Below are 19,346 nucleotides of genomic sequence, written 5' to 3' on the forward strand. Positions count from 1 at the left end.
CAATCAAAATTTCTTTTCTGAGTTTGGCGCAAACCAACATTGAACATTTTGAACTCAAACTGCGTGAGACCCCTGTCGCTAAACTGTAAAAGATAGCCGTGAATACTGACACATGTTCTTATGTAACAAGACAAACGGGGTGATTTTGAGACGGCGCACAAGCACATGGTGAGTTTGCGTGTATATCGCCGATGTTGAATCAGTAAACGAACAACGGACGACCACTTAGGGCCGTGCTCTCCGAGGAAAACTCAGAACGGGGCGAATAGGTCCATGATAATTATCTTTATAGAACACAGATAACATACAATGGGCATTGATGATGATACACAATACCAGTGGAAAATACCTGTGTCTTCAACGAAATCGTGGCTACGTAAATGTTATATACACAAAGCGATTCTGTATAACAACGAGTAACGTGTAGTAATGATTCCATAGTAACAATATTGCATATACTTCCAAGACTTCCAAACAAATGGTTCCATTTTCACAAACTGTTCACTTTCACTAATGATGACTGCTCGTTAGGTATGACAAATGACTACAAACTCATCCAAGAGGTTGAACTTGTGGGATTAATTGTGTCGTGGTATGATGAAATGACGTCATGTGCTTTATGACGTACACTGTATGATGACGTCATCACGCTTCTCCGATGAGACCCAGAAGAATCTTCTTGTAATCGCCACTTGTGTCCCCTTTGATGAAGCTAGCCAACGTTTTACCATAGTTACGCTCAAATTCTTCCTTTATCAATCCCATATCGATCTGAAATAAAGAGGGATTAGGTCATTTCCAACGGTCAAACCGATTACAATAAGGATAGTTAATTTCATTCCACCTTCATCAAATATTCTTCTTTAACCAGAATTACACCCGTAAATTATTATTCAATATTTTTGTTAACCATTTAGAGCTCGTCTGTACAAACAGACACTGATAATGATAGCCATTCTGGAAAACCACAACTATTAAATAACGACCGCCATCTTCAGCTGTGATGCTGTTTCTAGTCAAAACGTCTTCATGACAGTACGTCACAATAAGACTCGAATGACGTCATACTGCAAATCGCAATACGATTGCTACTAATACGACTACACTTCCATCAACGCCAAAATGTTGAAAACAATGTAAATATTAGTTGATTATATTCATTTTTCAATATCAAAGTTAAATAATATGTTTGGAAAGGTAACCAAAGCCGTTTTCGTTAATAGCTGCATATAGGAACCATCTAACCAAAAATGTTAGAAACGGGTAGAACTTTCACCGGTAATCCATCCCCGTCTTGATTTTTCAACGAGAAAAACAATGTTACCTGACTGGGTGAATTTTTAAAAATCATATTGGGTTTAGGTTATTTTGCTCCGAACAAAGGCAAAACTTGATGCTGGGTTTACTGAGGGCAATACTTCCAATTAGAAGCCGGCAATATATGAGTGTTCTTCAGATAATGTCCACGTATGGGTAAAAGCCCACCTCGCAGCGGGACACCACAAGTCTGATGAGGTGTTTGTCCTTTGTCCCGGCGCCCTTCATACTCCTGTACAGCAGCTCAGCGTAGAAGGCAGGCGTGTTCCGAACCAGCTTCACTGCAAGGGAGACAACTCAATGTCAACTCATTTACCACATACCCTATTCATTACAATTAAAGTGTTTCCGCATCTTCACTTACAAAATGGGGCGGTGGGGTAGCCTAGTGGTTAAAGCGTTGGCTCGTCACGCCAAAGACCCGGGTTCGATTCTCCACATGGTACAATGTGCGAAGCCCATTTCTGGTGTCCCCGCCGTGATAGTGCTGGAAAATATTGCTAAAAGCGGCGTAAAACCAAACTCACTCACTTACAAAATGAAGGAAAGTCAAGGTAAAACTCATTGTACTTAAAGTGAGTGAGTGAGTTTAGTTTTACGCCGCACTCAACAATATCCCAGCTCTATGGCGGCGGTCTGTAAATAATCGAGTCTGGACAAGACAATCCAGTGATCAACAGCATGAGCATCGATCTGCGCAATTGGGAACCGATGACATGTGTCAACCAAGTCATCGAAACTGACTACCCGATCCCGTTAGTCGCCTTTTACGACAAGCATAGTCGCCTTTTATGGCAAGCACATGGGTTGCTGAAGACCTATTCTACCCCGGATCTTCACGGGTCCATTGTACTTAAACAGCCACAGGCATGAACGGAGTGGAAATCTGCTACATACATGTTCGTGAGGTTTTGCTCAAAACGAGCCAAAGTACTCCACTACAAAGATCAACATTGTAGCCCGATACGTTTCGGTGGTAATAAAATCATAAGAAATGATGAAAACGTATAACATGAGAACGGTTGTAAGTAACATGCATCAACACAAAGAGTCACTGATCGACACGGTGATGGATCTACAGGGAGTCACTGACCGACTGAAAGGTCTAAGGATAGTCACTGACCAACTGGGGTATATATATTCACAGAGTCACTGACCGACAGAGACATTCACTGACCGACTGAGAGGTCTAAGGATAGTCACTGACCAACTGGGATATATATATTCACAGAGTCACTGACCGACAGAGACATTCACTAACCGACTGAGAGGTCTACAGAAAGTCACTGACCAACTGGGATATATATATTCACAGAGTCACTGACCGACACGGTGATGGATCTACAGGGAGTCACTGACCGACTGAGAGGTCTAAGGATAGTCACTGACCAACTGGGATATATATATTCACAGAGTCACTGACCGACAGAGACATTCACTGACCGACTGAGAGGTCTAAGGATAGTCACTGACTAACTGGGGTATATATATTCACAGAGTCACTGACCAACTGGGATATATATAGTCACTGACCAACTGGGGTATATATATTCACAGAGTCACTGACCAACTGGGATATATATATTCACTGACCAACTGGGATATATATATTCACAGAGTCACTGACCGACAGAGAGGTAGGACTGCTCCAGGTGCCCGCTGGTCTCCTTCTTGATGGAGGTCTCTATGTCCTCCCCACAGGCCATCTGGTAAGCCTTGAACACCTCCTTCAGCTGGTTGTAGCTTCTCAGGCTCAAGATGCGGTTAAATACAGACTCGTCAGTCCCCAACTTCTTCACGCCGGCCTGCCAGTAGGAATACAGGGAGTTAGTGAGTTTCAGTGGTTAGAGCGTGAGTTAATGTGTTAAGGTGAGTTAGTGAGCTAGAGAATGTGTTATGTTTCATGTAGGTTTTAAGCTCCCCTTTTCATTCATGAAATATATAAATAGTATAGAGAAAGAATTTTGTGCTCATCCCTGTGTTCCGAATACACACAAAAATGTTCTGTTTATCCGAGACATTACTTAAATCATTTACAAGATCCAATAACTAAACAAAAACCAGTGAACATTTTTAGAAGTTCACTCCGAGTATTTGCACAAAGAGTCAATGTGTCTTTGTGTTATCTGGCCGCATGTGTTGACTGTCCCGAAAGTTTACCACCTTTGTAAAATCTACTAACATGCGTATGAACACGGATAATACTCAGGGTGGAATAGACTCGAACACCTGATAATTGGATCCTGGTACCATTAAGTGGGTTTACTCAAAACGCATTGTGACAGCTTTAGGACTACCATACCACGTTTCCATATTTCCTCGATTAAACGCCCAGACACACATTTTTGTTGGACAAACTCCATCCCCGTGGTTTAACGGAAAGGTCACGGTAATAATGGCGGGAAATCCAGGCATGAAATACCCGGCGTATAGTAGATACCCGGTGTATAATCTACATACGACGATGAGTTGAGGAAATACGGTATGGCAATATAATGACTTAGAATAATTGTACAGGATATGTTGTTTGCTTGTTTGTTAAAGCTACACTCGACAATATTCTAGCTATATGTCGGCGGTCTGTACATAATCGAGTCTGGACCAGACGATCCAGTGATTAACATCATGAGCATCGATCTACGCAGTTGGGATACGACGACGTGTGTCAACCAAACCAGCAAGTCTGACCACCCCTCTTACGACAATCACTGGTTGCAATTCTAAACCGCATCTTCACGGATGCAAGACGTATTGCGTGATAAAAGCGTTAATACATGAATTACTAGTATTTGGTGTCACCTTGACTAGTTCCTGGGCATCGATAAGGGCGTCGCTAGGGTTCACTTCCGTAGAGCTACATCGATTGGCTGTTACTTGTGACGTCAGAAAGCGTTTGAAGTGACCGCTTGTATCTGATTGGATGTCCTTCTCAAGGTCCTTTTGATACACTGAAACACACACGCTGGATGTTGTAAAGACATACTCTTCCCACATAAGCTCGGGCTAATTAGAGTTGCCAAATCATTCTGGACTGGAGTTGGATTCATTTTTTTTTATATCCTCCTGGGTTTCTAACAGACAAACCCTAAAGACAGGCATGGATTACGAGTGATCAATTTTGACATGAATCGTCACGCAAGACAGCATCGCATGGTGCAGGCAAACCAAGAACATAGGATTCGAACCCCGATACCACTCAAGGCACATAGGGTACCGTGTGCTCCAGTCTGAGTATATGAAAAAAACCTTACATCGTTTATACTCCGCCTTGATTTCCTCGATCTCCTTGTTAGTTCGGCAGCACAGAATCTCAATCAGCGTTGTCTCGTCAGTACCGGCTCCCTAAAGAGAGGAAATATAGACAGGTCACAGCATACACTTATATATACAAACAAAGTAAGGACTCGTGGACTATATGATATCATTATGATATCATTGTATTCGACGTCTCCACTTGCAAATCTAGTTTTTATGATCTAAAAACTATTTGGTTCGTTTTACCAAAGCAATTTGTCTTAGCTATATACTGCATTTGCTTTCCAAACAGAAACTCCATGAAACAAGAAAAAGTGACCATAGTGAATGGGTTCAACACCGATGTATAATTTTGTTATAATCAGACTTTCCATCTTAACATTGTGGGCATGTTTGACTTAACACAGCCTTAAATAGTTTTCAAGTTACATCAACGAGGCAACGTGACATGGTTCACACAAATACAGAATACAAATCGTAACGAACATCGGATTTAACCGAAGATAGCATATCCTAGCCCTAGTAAGGGATGCAACCCAGTACCGACCCAGTTCCCTGGAGATAAGCATACCTTTATTGCCCCTTTGAGTTCCTTGGCGTCGAATGTCCTGGGGGCTTCCAACAGTGCCAGAGTCACATCCTCAAACCTGCCGCTCAGTTCCGACTTCAGCTCTGCTTTTAAATCCTAGGAGTCATATAACATACATGTATTTCATACTTGGGTGGGGATTATTGCTGGGGACAGAATATTGGTCCTGTAAAAGCTTCAAGGAGAGGCCTATGTCTATTTTCTTCGAATATATCTGATTCAGAACATTTAGAATGTTAAGGCAACAAGTTCTATTCTTGTATTTTATGTGGTCGTGTTTCTCGATGACGGATTGGAACTTTTACTGCCGCAGTACAGAAAAAGAAGACAAGGATAAAGAGTTACTTCCCCTGACAAATTAAACATTAGGTTTCACTTGCATGAATTTCACTAGGGCTACCGGGCAAGCAAGGTAATAGGTTACCTTTCCAAACATGGTTTTGAACGTTTTCTCAATTTCCCGCCTCTGTCTGTTGTCGTGGGTCATCATTATGTTTATGATGGTTCCTTCGTCCGTACCTGGCAACAAATGATTGCAATTCAGGACTTGTCTAGATCGATGCTCATGATGTCAATCACTGGATTGTCTGACCCGCCGTCATATAGCTGGAATACTGCTGAGTGTGGAGTTAAAGAAACCAAGAAACAAGATCATCTTTACATTCAGCTGGTTTTGAATGTCAGTTATGTAATTTGGATCATTTTTTTTCTATGTGCTTCAACGCCGCTCTATTCCAAGTACATGACGGCAAATCCGGATGAGACAAAACTGTGATCGACATTATGAGCAACGGGGATACGCCGCCGTGGTACGATGACACCATCAACCAAGCCAAGTCATTCGATTCACAATGTCTCCTGGGGCGGTGGGACAGCCTAGTGGTTAAAGCGTTCGCTCGTCACGCCGAAGACCCGGGTTCGATTCCCCACATGGGTACAATGTGTGAAGCCCATTTCTGGTGTCCCCCGCCGTGATATTGCTGGAATATTGCTAAAAGCGGCGTAAAACCATACTCACTCACTCACTCACTCACAATGTCTCCTCATAATTACGACTGCTGTTTGTTGTTTAACATAACCGCCATCTATATGACGGAGGTATGTAAATAATCGAGTACAGTCAGCTCTCGTTAATCCGACACTCATTAATCCGACAATCACGTTAATCCGACAAAAAATTAGGGAACCATTTAAAACAGTGATAATTACTCTCGTTAATCCGACATTCTCGCATTCCGACTCCGACACACCAATCTAGCTACTGATTATTGTAAATACATTGTAAAAAACGTACGATGAAGATAACTAGATCTACCATTTCTGATATGCATGCAACAGTATGACGATCATGACATTAAGTAAACATTGATATTTTCACACAAATACATTAATCCCACATTTTCATTAATCCCACATTTCCGTTAATCCGACATATTTCTCTGCAACCACAAGTGTCGGATTAACGAGAGTTGACTGTAATTGCAACCAGACCTCGGTGTTGAGGGACTGTTCTAACCTGGAATCACAATAGGGATCTGTGTGAATATAACTGGCACTGGATTGATATGACGTATCTTTCAGTTCCGTCGGGGTAGGATGACGGAATTAGTAACACCTTCGAACGGAAAACAGTCAGACTTTTAAGCTGGGTCAATTAGGCGAATCCTTCTCCTTTTCCGTGTCGAAGACAATAACACCCCGAAACTCCGGACTATTCTTGTAGCACGTGATATGGAGCAGTAATTAAGGTGTATCGATAAGCACCCACCAGGTCGTATTACGTGTACATACCCTGTATAGCTGAAGGCGCCATCGTTCACTCAGGTAACTTAGTAATATGCATGTCATTACAAGTGTTTGAAGCGCCGTGAAATAGTTCGCGTTTACTCCCTTATCAAGTGTTCCGATGCAATAACAAAATATTCAGGATAAATTTTTGTGCAAAATCATATTTCTGCTCAGAATTTAGTCAGTGTTGACGATAAGCTTTCGACATTCCTGTTCAGTATTATTGACTGGGGCTGTGATAAGCGTACTGTGGTTTCGGATGAATGTCCGTCAGTGTCCGGTTTCAGATGAAATGTACATCGTCTTTACATTGGAAATTTCAAAATTGATAACATCGTACCGCAGCGACTTTAGTCTAGAATGTGTATGGGTTACTGAAGACTAATGCTAACCCGGATCTTCATGATCAGAAATCAGTATCGAGTTTTTACTTTTAAACATGCGAACTCATAATATCCCCCAATAAATGTCTTGAATATGCAAAATATACAATCGCTGTACCGGCCATAAGGTGCCTGACTCTGAGACTGTAGGGTCGAATCCCGGATGGGGCTCTACTAGGGTCTGTACCTCTCTAGGAAAGTGTCATCCCAAACATAACATAAGTTACATCTGACACCTTTCACCTTTCGGCCATGGGTGCCGTGACAACATACACTGGTCAGAGGTGTGGTAATTTGACTGTCATTTGTCAGACTTCTGTATGTTTGTGGAAGTGAGTCAGTGGGTTAGCCAGCTGACTTTGTGTGCTGGCGATTAGGTGAATGAATCTGAGAGTGTGGGTTCGAATCCTGGATAGAACACAACCAAACAATATGATATCTGTACTTTCCTGAGAAAGTGTAATCCCAAATATAACGTGTTACAGTGGGATGGACTAACAGAGCCACGCCACCGATAACATTTCACCAACCCAATGTCTAGTACAGATGGGACTCCTGTAGACTAGACCCGAGGAGTCTCCGACTGTTGCCAACAGCTCACCCAAGAGAATTATGAAAATGCTGATGACTACAAAATTACTAAATTAATTTCAACAACCTACCCAGACCCTTCATGGCTTTCCTCATAGCATCCGCTGCCTGCTCGGGGTTGAAGGGCTCCGTGGCGAAAACGGTTGGCTGAAAAAGAAGAAAGTTCTTGATAAATATGGAAAATGGAATAAAAAATGATCATGCATTTTGTGCTAAACGTGTGAAACAAAATTGAATAAGTTGTTATTTTAGGTAAACGAAAGAATTCATATTCGTTGGTGTGTACGGAGCGTAAAACATTACTCTTAAAGTCAGAGGAAGCGATCACCCGAGGGTAAAAGGCATATTCACCAGCAAAGAAAACAAATAGGTGTAAATGAAACAACACAGAGCATCAACTTGTATTAAAGGATGTGTCTTTATTAATTTCGATTCAAGTTTGATTTTCCATATTAGTTAAAATTTCACGGCGCATCGGCATTGTTGCAGCCATAAAGACCAAGTTTAAACATATACTCCATATTACTACATTGGCTGGGCTGGGAGTATCCCCCTAATTATATGTTCAAGAGAAAACTGTAAATACCTCTCTCTCTCTCTCACACACTCACACGCACACACACATACACACGCACACGCACACACACCGTGCAACTACAACGTGCTATCCCCCATCATACAGTACCTTAAGTGTGCAGGTCATGGTATAATTTGATCTGGTCTAGGTCTCCGTCAAAAATGTTACCAATCCTGAAATAAGTTTGCCTTATATATACTCGCATCTATTTATATACCTTTTAGACAGAAATAGATTCGTGACGTCACACATTCATTTATACGCAACGAGTGCGCGACAGACGTCACGAGATTTCGACACTGCTCGAGCTTTCTTACTCGCGTCATTGTTGTCATCGAGATCCTGTCAACTTCTAACAAATCTGCTACTTCCTGCTTATCTGCAAAATACCCTGCATAATGTTTGGTTGTGTTGGCCTTTCTGCACGGGGCAACGAGGGGACGATATCACCCGACTGAAATATTTATCGCGACATATCCGCAAATGTTTCTCGATATGAGTTATTCCCCTTGGATGTTCACAGCGCACCTTATTTCACGAATAAACCGTGCCTTATTCAGGTCAGGTGTGCGTCGTTTAGGGTGTGCCAGAAAACATTTCACAATTTTGTCATTTTGACGTGCGTATTCAGTGCAGTGAGCATTGTTCATTTTAAGCTTGCTGTTAAATATTGACATAATATGCATACGTTTCTGAGATGGCTGTTCTCCACGAAAATACCGACGACAAATTATATTTCATTCAGTTAACTACGTTATTAGAGAACACGCTTAAAGTGAACTCAGGGGATATAACGAACTCACATAACGAACTCAGGGATATAACGAACTCACATAACGAACTCAGGGATATAACGAACTCAGGGATATAACGAACTCACATAACGAACTCAGGGATGTAACGAACTCAGGGATATAACGAAGTCACATAACGAACTCAGGGATATAACGAACTCAGGGATATAACGAACTCACATAACGAACTCAGGGATATAACGAACTCACATAACGAACTCAGGGATATAACGAACTCAGGGATATAACGAACTCAGGGATATAACGAACTCAGGGATATAAAGAACTCAGGGATATAACGAACTGCGGTTTTCCCTGGCCAATAGCTGTATTTTGTTTTATATGACAAACTTCAGTTACAACCAGCTAAGATTGGTGGTCTTTGAGTTGGTATAGTCCGTTTGACTCAAAATCGGACCGATGAATTGCCATCTAACTCGAACACTACTAAACATATAATACTCAATGAAACACTGATCATAATCAAAACATCAGACCAACTCTGTGATTTTTTTTGCAGAATTTATGTCCTAAAAATAAAAAAGTTGTTTAACAAACTATCATCAAAATTTGACACAGTTCACTATTTGTTACGAAGAAGGACTGCAAAGAGATGAACAGCCAGGTTTACGCGTAGCACGTGCACAAGGGCCTACAAAGTCATTGAATCATTTACCTGTGCTGTGCTGTCTCCATCCTTTCTCGCACCCCTGGCTGTTCCTCTCTTTGCACCCCTCCCTCGTAACAACTAGTGAACTGTGCCAAATTTTAATGACAGTTTGTTAAACAACTTTTTTTATTTTTCGGACATAAATTGCAAAAAAATCACAGGGTTGGTCTGGAAACACTATAGTTTAGTCTATAGTTTATAGTTAAAAATTAGGTGGGGGGTACGTAAGGAACTCTTACCCATGATTAACATCATGCTATTGATGAAAGTACAACCACAAGGCTCTGTAGCTCTCCCGAATTCTGATGAAATATTTTTGTAGGTTCAGTGAAGCTATCATTCTACCTATCGTTCTATCTACCTATTTATCGTTCTGTCTAGTTCTATTTATCGCATTACCTACATATCTATCGTTCTATTTATCGTTATCTACCTATTTATCGTTATCTACCTATTTATCGTTATATTTATCGTTATCTACCTATTTATCGTTATCTACCTATTTATCGTTATATTTAGGGGATAACTGTACTGTGTTTGACGAATTGGGCACGTATACCGGTGGTTATATAGCCGCAAATTTAGTTATATCGGCGACGCGCAAGCGGAGCCGATATAACGTTAAATTTGCGGCTATATAACCACCGGTATACGTCCCCAATCCGTCACACACAGTACAGTTATCCCCATTCTAATTCAACTCGTTTTACGCTGTTTTTTCGTGAAAGAAATTCATTATTTAAACCAGGTCAAAGTTCCTCTAGGTCAAAGGTTAAACATATCACTCCTTGAACTTACACCATCGCCAGAAAAAGTAGTCCCTTTTCAAACTACACACGTTTATTATGTGCACACAGACTAAATCTGACAATGATGAATTGATCATAGTATTATAGATAAAATGGACGGAATTATGATGGAACAGCCTTCAAGTTACAGGAATGAGCGGCCCGCTGATTCCTCAACTACGGGCTATTATCAGTTCTGTTGTCAAATGACGTCACAGCAGGTGACGTCACGCTCCATAATGACGTCATAAATCTTGTTTCATGATCTAACATTTCGTTCTAAGATGCCTAGCGGTTAGAACAATCGAAAAAAAACATTATCAGACATTCTACCATGACTTCAGTAAACACTGGATTGTGATTGGTTAATTAAAGTCATTCAGAGGTATATAATCACGTTATACAGGTCTCTGTTTTCCGTGCGCAATCATACATGGTTTACGGTAATGCACTATTTTTGTCTGCCCACTAACATGGCGGACACCGAACAACCTACCGATGCATCGATAAATTACGGCGATTTTACTGTCGGAAATTACACATATGTCTTTAAAGATGGATTTAGCGATGACGGGCTCGACTCACTACTTGCGTAAATCACAGCAATAGGTGTTTATACATACAAAAGTACTTCGAAAGCATGGAAACAAATATTCAGTCGAACAAGATCAAAACATCGTCTGCTTTCCGAATAAAAATTCAGCAAAAACAAATATGTTTACGTTGATTCTATGTTATGTCAGAATAGATCCAGCAATAGACTGCTACAAAATTTCCGTGTTAAATTTATTATCAGCTTTCGTCAACGATATCGCCACTGATCTTGATCCGGTAACGGAGGATGCATTAACATCGAACGCCGAAGAAATTTTAGATTCTAATGCCTTCCGTCCACATAAATAAACAGTTGGGTTATCAATTCAAACAAAATGATATTTTGAAATTTGTACTGTTTCAAATTTAGCGGTAGTAAAACACAATTAGATCTACAGAATCTGCAAACCGTTCTGTTTAGCCCAACATATTTTTTTCTAAATGTATAATATCGTTGAAAAGTTATTTAGCTTAGTCATGATCCCTCTTATCCATTACACTGCTTGATCTAAAGTAGTCTATTAAAGTATAATTAATTACCTTACCGTGTTTATGCCAGAGGTACACCCTCGTGTCCTGATCCATCCTTTCGGAAATATCACCACAAATCTGGCTCTTTGTCAACAGACTCGCGAACATGCCAGCCAATCCGATTCAATTTGAATTCACTACACTTTGAAGCCACTAGGTCACAAAACACTTTCCAAAATGTAGAAAATAATATCCGTAGAATCGAATTTGAGCACAAAGTACACACATGAGTGTGTAAGAGTCACCACAGCTGTCGCACGCAGACGTAGAGGTGCGTGAAATCGTCAAGTTGACAGGGCGCAAAATTCAACAGTATCTAAATTCGGTACAACACGGACTTCTCGTTACAGCAAAAGCGCCCCTACTCTTAAATTTTGTACCAGTACCAGTAATTAGATATCAAAGACTATCTCAGTCATACAATCAGGTTAACCTTGCGCAAACTGTCAGTGGCTCTCCTGTCGCATCTTTCCAAATGTAAACAATGACTTCGAGAAAAGGTCAAGGCCATGAGGTTGCTGCCACTATTCTGGTGGGGAAAGGGTCTACGGTGGAATTTTCAAATGTGAACCAAGCTTTTGAAACTTATTTGATATATGTTTTCCAACTTATCAGTTAATGATTGGTGATTGATGCATTGAAAAAACAAAACGTGATTTGTTATTACTGAATCTGGAGTTTGTTAGTCATTGACGGTTTGCCACCAAACACCCCGTTTCGGGCGATACCACTTGAGATTGGAATGCGAGGCCGCTTCACGTATTGACTCGTAACCAAAGAAAGAGCTCCACCTGAAATTGTTCATAAAATTGTCATGGTAGAATGGAGATAAACCTACTGTGTTGGAAAATCAGAGGTATATAACGAAATTATAATAGCTCTAAATTGTTCATTTAAAACCTCACGCTACGCGTTCGGTTTTAAATGAAATTTAGAGCTATTATAATTTCGTTATATACCCTGATTTTCCCACACAGTAGGTTTATCTCCTAAATAAAGGTATAAAGGTTACAGTTTTTGATGACGTAACAATTGAATGACGTTATCCCGTCACTGCGCCATTCTAGTGTGCCCCCTCGTAATCGAACCATTTTACATTACGTCACAATGTAAGCGACGTCACGATGCATGTCAGTTGTCATCGCCTCGTACGGCCTCCTACAGTAAACTACACCGTTGCATCCAGTTTCTTGGTTGCTGTTGCTTCACGCAGCTAACATCACTGGTGGAAACATTACGTTTATGTTTTACGACGGTTAAAATGTGTCATTTCGACTCACAAGTTTTCAGCGACACGGTAACGTTCGTAATGTTTACATTCCCACAATGCAATTGTGGAATGTCGCTTGACTACTCAACTTCCTCTGGATGTACTGATCTAAACTTACGCTGGTAGTAGAAATGCAACGTTCATATTGCCCATATGGTTTACGTTAATTACAGTTGTAATTAAAATAATTCAGAGAAGATATTTAATCCGAAAGTAAACCGTCATCAAACTGTTATCATTTGTTTTTTTCTGGTAACGTTCGTCTTAACGTAGGGGGCAGACACATCAATAGAACAGCGCGCCAGTTAGCCCTGTGCGAGGATTCTTAATTTAGGTCACCGACACCGTCGTTTGTTTTCTGCCTTAAATTAATCGTAATTATCTTTAGAAAGTATTAAATTTGGCATCTTAGAAAGAAATACACTTCGTTTCTACCCCATGTATAGTGTAATAAAACACACTTTCGCCCTGAACTATTATAACGTTAAAGCACTCGGACGAAAGCGTCCTCGTGCTTTAACTATAATAGTTCAGGGCAAAAGTGTGTTTTATTACACTATACATGGTGGTAGAGCGAAGTGTATTTCTTAATTATCTACCTATTTATCGTTATCTACCTATTTATCGTTATATTTATCGTTATCTATCTATTTATCGTTATATTTATCGTTATCTACCTATTTATCGTTATCTGCCTATTAATCGTTATCTACCTATTTATCGTTATATTTATCGTTATCTACCTATTTATCGTTATCTACCTATTTATCGTTCTATTTATCGTTCTTTCGTTCGTCTTATCATTAGTTATGTGTCTCCGCTAATGGAGCTGTCTCTGCTCTGATGGCTCCCGACAAATAAATGTTTCGGAAACTACCAATATTAAAGACTAGCCCTGCCCTATTCGGCCGTCATTAGATGCAGCGCGGGCTTCTCATCCCGGATCCAGCAACACGAACCTGCACATTAATGCTCCCTGTAAGTAGGCGTGTTAAGAACCCATTTCCTCTCCTCGTCTTCACTCAGTCCGCCAAGTTGATTGTCCTGCCGGTATTTTAAAAGATCGACTTTTCTTAAATATTGAGGTGGCAGCCGTTGCCTGTTTGCCACACTGGATACGTCAGTATGTAACTTAGACTAACGCTTAGTCTCTGATTATGTATAATTTTGATAGAAACAAACAAACAAACAAACAAAACAACAAATGTTTTATAATGAAAATGGCCCGAAGTGATAAGGAATATTCAACCTTAAGAATCTGGACTTGCATTATTAAGAGCTTTACCACTGCAGAAAGGGCTGGACAGAAGGGAAAATATGCGGTTCAGGGACTGTGAGACAGACTACATGAAACGCTCCACTTTGTATTCGAATTACCAAGCATTCGGGACCACTCGGCTTATTCCGCTATCAGTTAGCCACTGTTTAGTGTGAGTTAAGAATTCACTGTTAATTTGTTAACTCCGACCCGTTCCAAAACACCTCTCAGACTCAAATAAATGAGTAACTCGAGGAGAGAAGCGCCTTGAGGACAATAAAACGATTAGACAGACTTGCTTAACACGTCATGCCTTCAGTGGACACCTGAGCAGACACCTGCTGAACAAGGTCAAATTAAAGGGGGACTCTGGTCCCATTTACAGTCAAGGTCAAGGCAAATAGTTTCACTCGTGATCCATGTAATAAGTTCATGGAAATTTCAGAATGTGAGTTAGTGGACTGATTAAGCAGTTGTTTAAAAAAGTCTTTAAAGTAGATATCAAGAGCCGTAAGATCGCTTGCGCAGGTGCTTCACATCCATTGTATAGTTCATCCAAATGCGATGCCAGGGCTAGTGTGTAAAGTTCTTGCAGAGTAGGTTAAAAAAATAATATGAATATTATTTCACTCAATGATGTGAGCATATTCCTCCATTTATCAGAGTGTGGTTCCAAAGAAAACGAGATCATATTTACGACGTAACGTTTATGTGCCACCCCAGTCTATTTCTAGCTCCTCAAACCTGCGGCCCATTTCTGGTGTGGGGACAGCCGTGATATTGCTGGAATACTGCTAAAAGAGGCGTAAGACCAAATTCACTCAAACCACTGGAATTACACCCGGTTATCAATATCATTTTCCATTCTGCATATCTAAAATAGGGACATGGACAAGTCAAAACATTGATTACACAGAAGTCTCGTTTCCTGCTGACTGGGTTCCGTCCTATTGCGCAACTTAGTACAATAACCAGTCCAGAATTTGAGACCAACTCATTCAACTGGATATATAAATATTAATCAGTATTATTTGATACATCTAATCACTTGTATATTGCAACACTACGCTCTTTCTAATCCTTGCAAACACGTCGTGCAGCGTGCTCTGTCGGACAGCATGCTGAGACAAACGGAAATCTGGAAATTGTGGAAACCTCAAAACGAGTCTCGGCCGCTAGAAAATTTTGGCGGTCTGGTACGGACTTTATATTATGTCAATCACATTGTACGTTTAAAAAAAATACACTTAATAAGCGCAAAGAACACATAACAGGTGTAACCAGTGAGCCGGATGAATTGTGAATCATTGTATGACCTCTTTAAACAGGGGCAGTCTGTGACGTCTTAGTTAACGACATGCTGCCTAAACCTCGACATAAAATATAGAAATACGATTTTTTATAACTTTCAAATTAAAATTCAATTGTAAATACCATTTTCTTAGGAAACAAGGACTTGGAATTCAGTGTAACCATAGTTGTTTGCAATGTCTCTTTTCACTTTCACACGAGAAAATTCGGATCGGCTGAAAAGTAGGTCATTGTCTGAATTGGTTTATATGAGAGCCATGTTTCGGTTTGCTGGATAATCGAGGTTGGGGGAACTGGAATACACCTTTAGTGGAATCAGCAGTAAAAATAGGACCGGCCCGTAGACGAGTAACACAAACTTGAAAAACACGAAAATAAAACCGGCGCTCTTAAACCACCTTCTGTCGTCTACATGCTGGCACTGTGAACGTCACGAGTTCACCGTTTTACATGGCCAGTGGGTAAATCTCCATGAAGAATGTCTATTTCAGTGACACTTCGTCTAGCAATCTAGGAACTTCATTTTCGTGCACGTGTGTCTGAAGTAGGAAATCCCTTTGAGTGCAGGGTCTGTTTTATGGAGATTGAACTCCGTCAGTCGCTGGTAGGTTTGATTAGCGGATGTCTCCGATGTGTGACAGGTCTGTTTCAATTGACAATACAAACAATATCATAATTGGTCTGGTCGTTTTAACCCATGTGGCTATTTATCAATCAGGCGTCCATTTCATTATCGACTTCCTTTGCACGTAAACCCTTTAATCTACCTAAGTCTTGCCAACTCTCGCTTCCATCTTAATCGTTTGTGCCGAAGAGGTGCCCTAAGTCAATCCAAATCCCGTATAGTCTCGTTCGGTTCGTGATTCTCGTGTCTGCTATTACATGCGTCTCGCAATCCCTTGTTGCATTCGTGTTACATGCAACGTCAGCCAACTTCAACCATGTTAAAGTAACACCACATTAACTTACCTCTCCCGGGGACTGTCTGATCATACACTGAAACATTGTAATCTTTCACCGTATACATAGGTATACATCTAGATCTGCCGCTAAACCGTTTCAAACGTGACTTCTGAACTATCACAGCCATTTAGTACAAATTAGCGCAGGCTGACTGATCTGTAGTTTATGGGAACCCCCGAGTTTAGGGAGAGATGCGGACGTCGACTCTCATCTACCCCCCATCTATCATGACGACCCACAATGGCCCTCCAATCGATCCCTTCCTCGCTCAGACTCCGCAATCGCCCATTAGGGTTACGATCACGTGATTTGATGAGAATCAGGGGACCATCTGAAAAGCTAAGAATACACTTTTCTATACACAAACATTACGTGACAATTACACCAAAGGGGATATTATGAAATGGACTCCATCAAAAGGCAGTGATGCGAAATAACATTACATCAATGGTTCTCCTAGGCTGTGGTCAGACTCTTTTATATTATTAAAAATATCTAAAATACAGATACACACAGGGACAATATACATAAAATCGAAATGTCGTTTTTAATTGGTGTTTTAATAAATTTGGAACGCTCCGGTGACTAGATTGAAAATATACCTAAGATTTTTCCAGTTTTATTTTGGAAATGGAGACTACTGCCAGTCTAGTTTTCTCCCCGATGACTTCCGTTGAAGCAGACAATTATGCCATATATGCTTTTAGTGTATATTGCTCCCTTACATTGTCCAATGATGTTTCGTTTCGTGATGTAGTTAATCACGGAGAAGTAACAGCCACCTCGATAAATCCACGTAACAGAGTCGTCTTGTCTTCAGAAACAGCCAGTGAATTCCCCTGTTAGACTGATGTATGTCTTTCATCATTCTCATGCTGAATCAAGACTTGCTACAGACTGCAGTCTGATTTTGTCGACGCACAGTGGAACGACGTTGAATGAGTGAGTGACTTATGTTCAACTCCGCGTTGAACAGTCCGATCTCATGATCGGCAACATGACGTGGGAGGCAGGCCCGGAGTTGCACTGTAGGAGACGCCTCTTTTGGCAATGTTCCAACATATACACACATTGTATCGAACCTGTGTCCGAGGTGGGACAAGCCGACGCTTTAACTATACTTGGCTATCCATCGCCCTACGTGACTTTAGGAACATCGCCGGGGAACATCAGCGATACTAGCTTATGGCCAGCAGTATGACTTCAAATGGGGAGGTAACTCCGTAAAGTTGGGACAACGAACCGGGTTATAGATGACTAACGGCGGTGCACAAACGGTGATGAGTTAACATGATTTAATGCCGCCTTGAATAGTATCAGGTTACTGTAGAAAGAAAGTGACGAGTTTCACCAAATGAGAAGAATATCACGATAACGGGTTTAGTAATGACCGAGAAGAACAACATAAACTAAACCCGGAATCGAACACACGACCCTAGGTCATTGACCGAACACAACTCCACTCAGTGACTTCACTTGCATTCCAACACAGGGCCACCTGATGTCAGTAACAACAAGATGGGCTTCGACCCAAGACTGTATTCATATTGAGCAAACACATTAACCCCCGGCCTACCAGTCGTCCTCCTAAATCACTGATGTAAGTTACTAGAACTTAACAACTGACGGGGCGGTGGGGTAGAATTGTGGTTAAAGCCGTCGCTCGTCACGCCGAAGACCCGGGTTCGATTCCCAAAATGAGTACAGTGTGTGTAGCCCATTTCTGGTGTTCCCCGCCGTGATATTGCTGAAATATTGCTGAAAGTGGCGTAAAACCAAATTCACTCACTGACTTAATAATTGACGTCGACTGTTTGGAAAGCTCGAGAACAGGCAAATACGTCCAGTCACGTTGCCCAGTCTGTTGATTGCCTCACAACAGTTAATAGGAACAGCGACTGCGTGGATAATGAATTTTAAAAAGAAATCATGTTCTGCAAGAAATGGGTTTTCGCACATGTACAGCTAAGCGCAATGCCTTCAGTCAACATAGCACCTGCTCCGTGCACTAACTGTGTGACGGCGTGGACCACCTCAGCGCTGGGAACATAAATTGCTGGGTCCCTCGGCTGATAATACGTTTGTCTTTATTCTGATTTAGAACTGAAGCCAGCTCCTTGGCAATAGACATCAAAGCTTGCTATGAAATATGCATGACGTTACAATGAAGCTAATAGACGTGGCCAATTACTGTACAAGCGGGAATAAACTCCACACACTGCAGCTGGCAGACTCCACACACTGCCTCCATGTAGGGATTAACCACCGTTAAAACGGATGCAATATTAACTTCCCTAAAGGTACCGCCGACATTGGTACAGGCGGTTAATGTCGTTAGTTTGAGATCATTATCTTGCAACCACAAGGCTTCAAACACGCCTGTAAATGAGAACATAAATATCACAAAGAAAAAATGTTATATTTCCCAGTCTGACTGCTTGAGCTCTCTGCTCCAGTAAGCGCTCACATTACACGTAGCCATTGCCATCTTTGGCTTATACAATTGGTTTTTTATATTGCAAGTGTCTGTTAGAAATGGTATTTTGGTGAAACGAAGTACCTCGCGCAAGCGTCCGTATTAGGCGCAAAGCAAAATAATTTCTACGGCAGCAGAATGTCTGTTTTACGTTTCAGCGTTGGGTATCGTGATTTGATATTCCGGTATTA

At 41.1% G+C, this 19,346-nt stretch overlaps 1 protein-coding gene across 2 annotated transcripts in view; it reads right to left on the minus strand.

Annotated features, from left to right (window-relative positions):
• Positions 1–266: 266 nt before the first annotated feature.
• Positions 267–19,346, minus strand: part of LOC124253451 (annexin A11-like) — a 61,244-nt gene continuing 42,164 nt past the window's right edge. Inside the window, exons 1-9 of one of the 2 annotated variants that reach the window (XM_046687225.1) lie at positions 8,609–8,698; positions 7,995–8,070; positions 5,586–5,680; positions 5,144–5,257; positions 4,569–4,659; positions 4,117–4,265; positions 2,945–3,122; positions 1,486–1,598; positions 267–771 (exon numbers count right to left, since the gene is read on the minus strand). In XM_046687225.1, the coding sequence (XP_046543181.1) occupies positions 646–771; positions 1,486–1,598; positions 2,945–3,122; positions 4,117–4,265; positions 4,569–4,659; positions 5,144–5,257; positions 5,586–5,680; positions 7,995–8,070; positions 8,609–8,626 (960 nt within the window). In that variant the 5' untranslated portion in view covers positions 8,627–8,698 and the 3' untranslated portion in view covers positions 267–645. Of the gene's footprint in view, positions 772–1,485; positions 1,599–2,944; positions 3,123–4,116; positions 4,266–4,568; positions 4,660–5,143; positions 5,258–5,585; positions 5,681–7,994; positions 8,071–8,608; positions 8,699–19,346 lie in introns of those variants that run through there. The other variant, XM_046687224.1, reaches the window with a different exon arrangement.

This window comes from Haliotis rubra, unplaced genomic scaffold (assembly GCF_003918875.1).
Source record: "Haliotis rubra isolate DU_JTF1 unplaced genomic scaffold, ASM391887v1 Scf540, whole genome shotgun sequence".
Classification (NCBI taxonomy): domain Eukaryota; kingdom Metazoa; phylum Mollusca; class Gastropoda; order Lepetellida; family Haliotidae; genus Haliotis; species Haliotis rubra.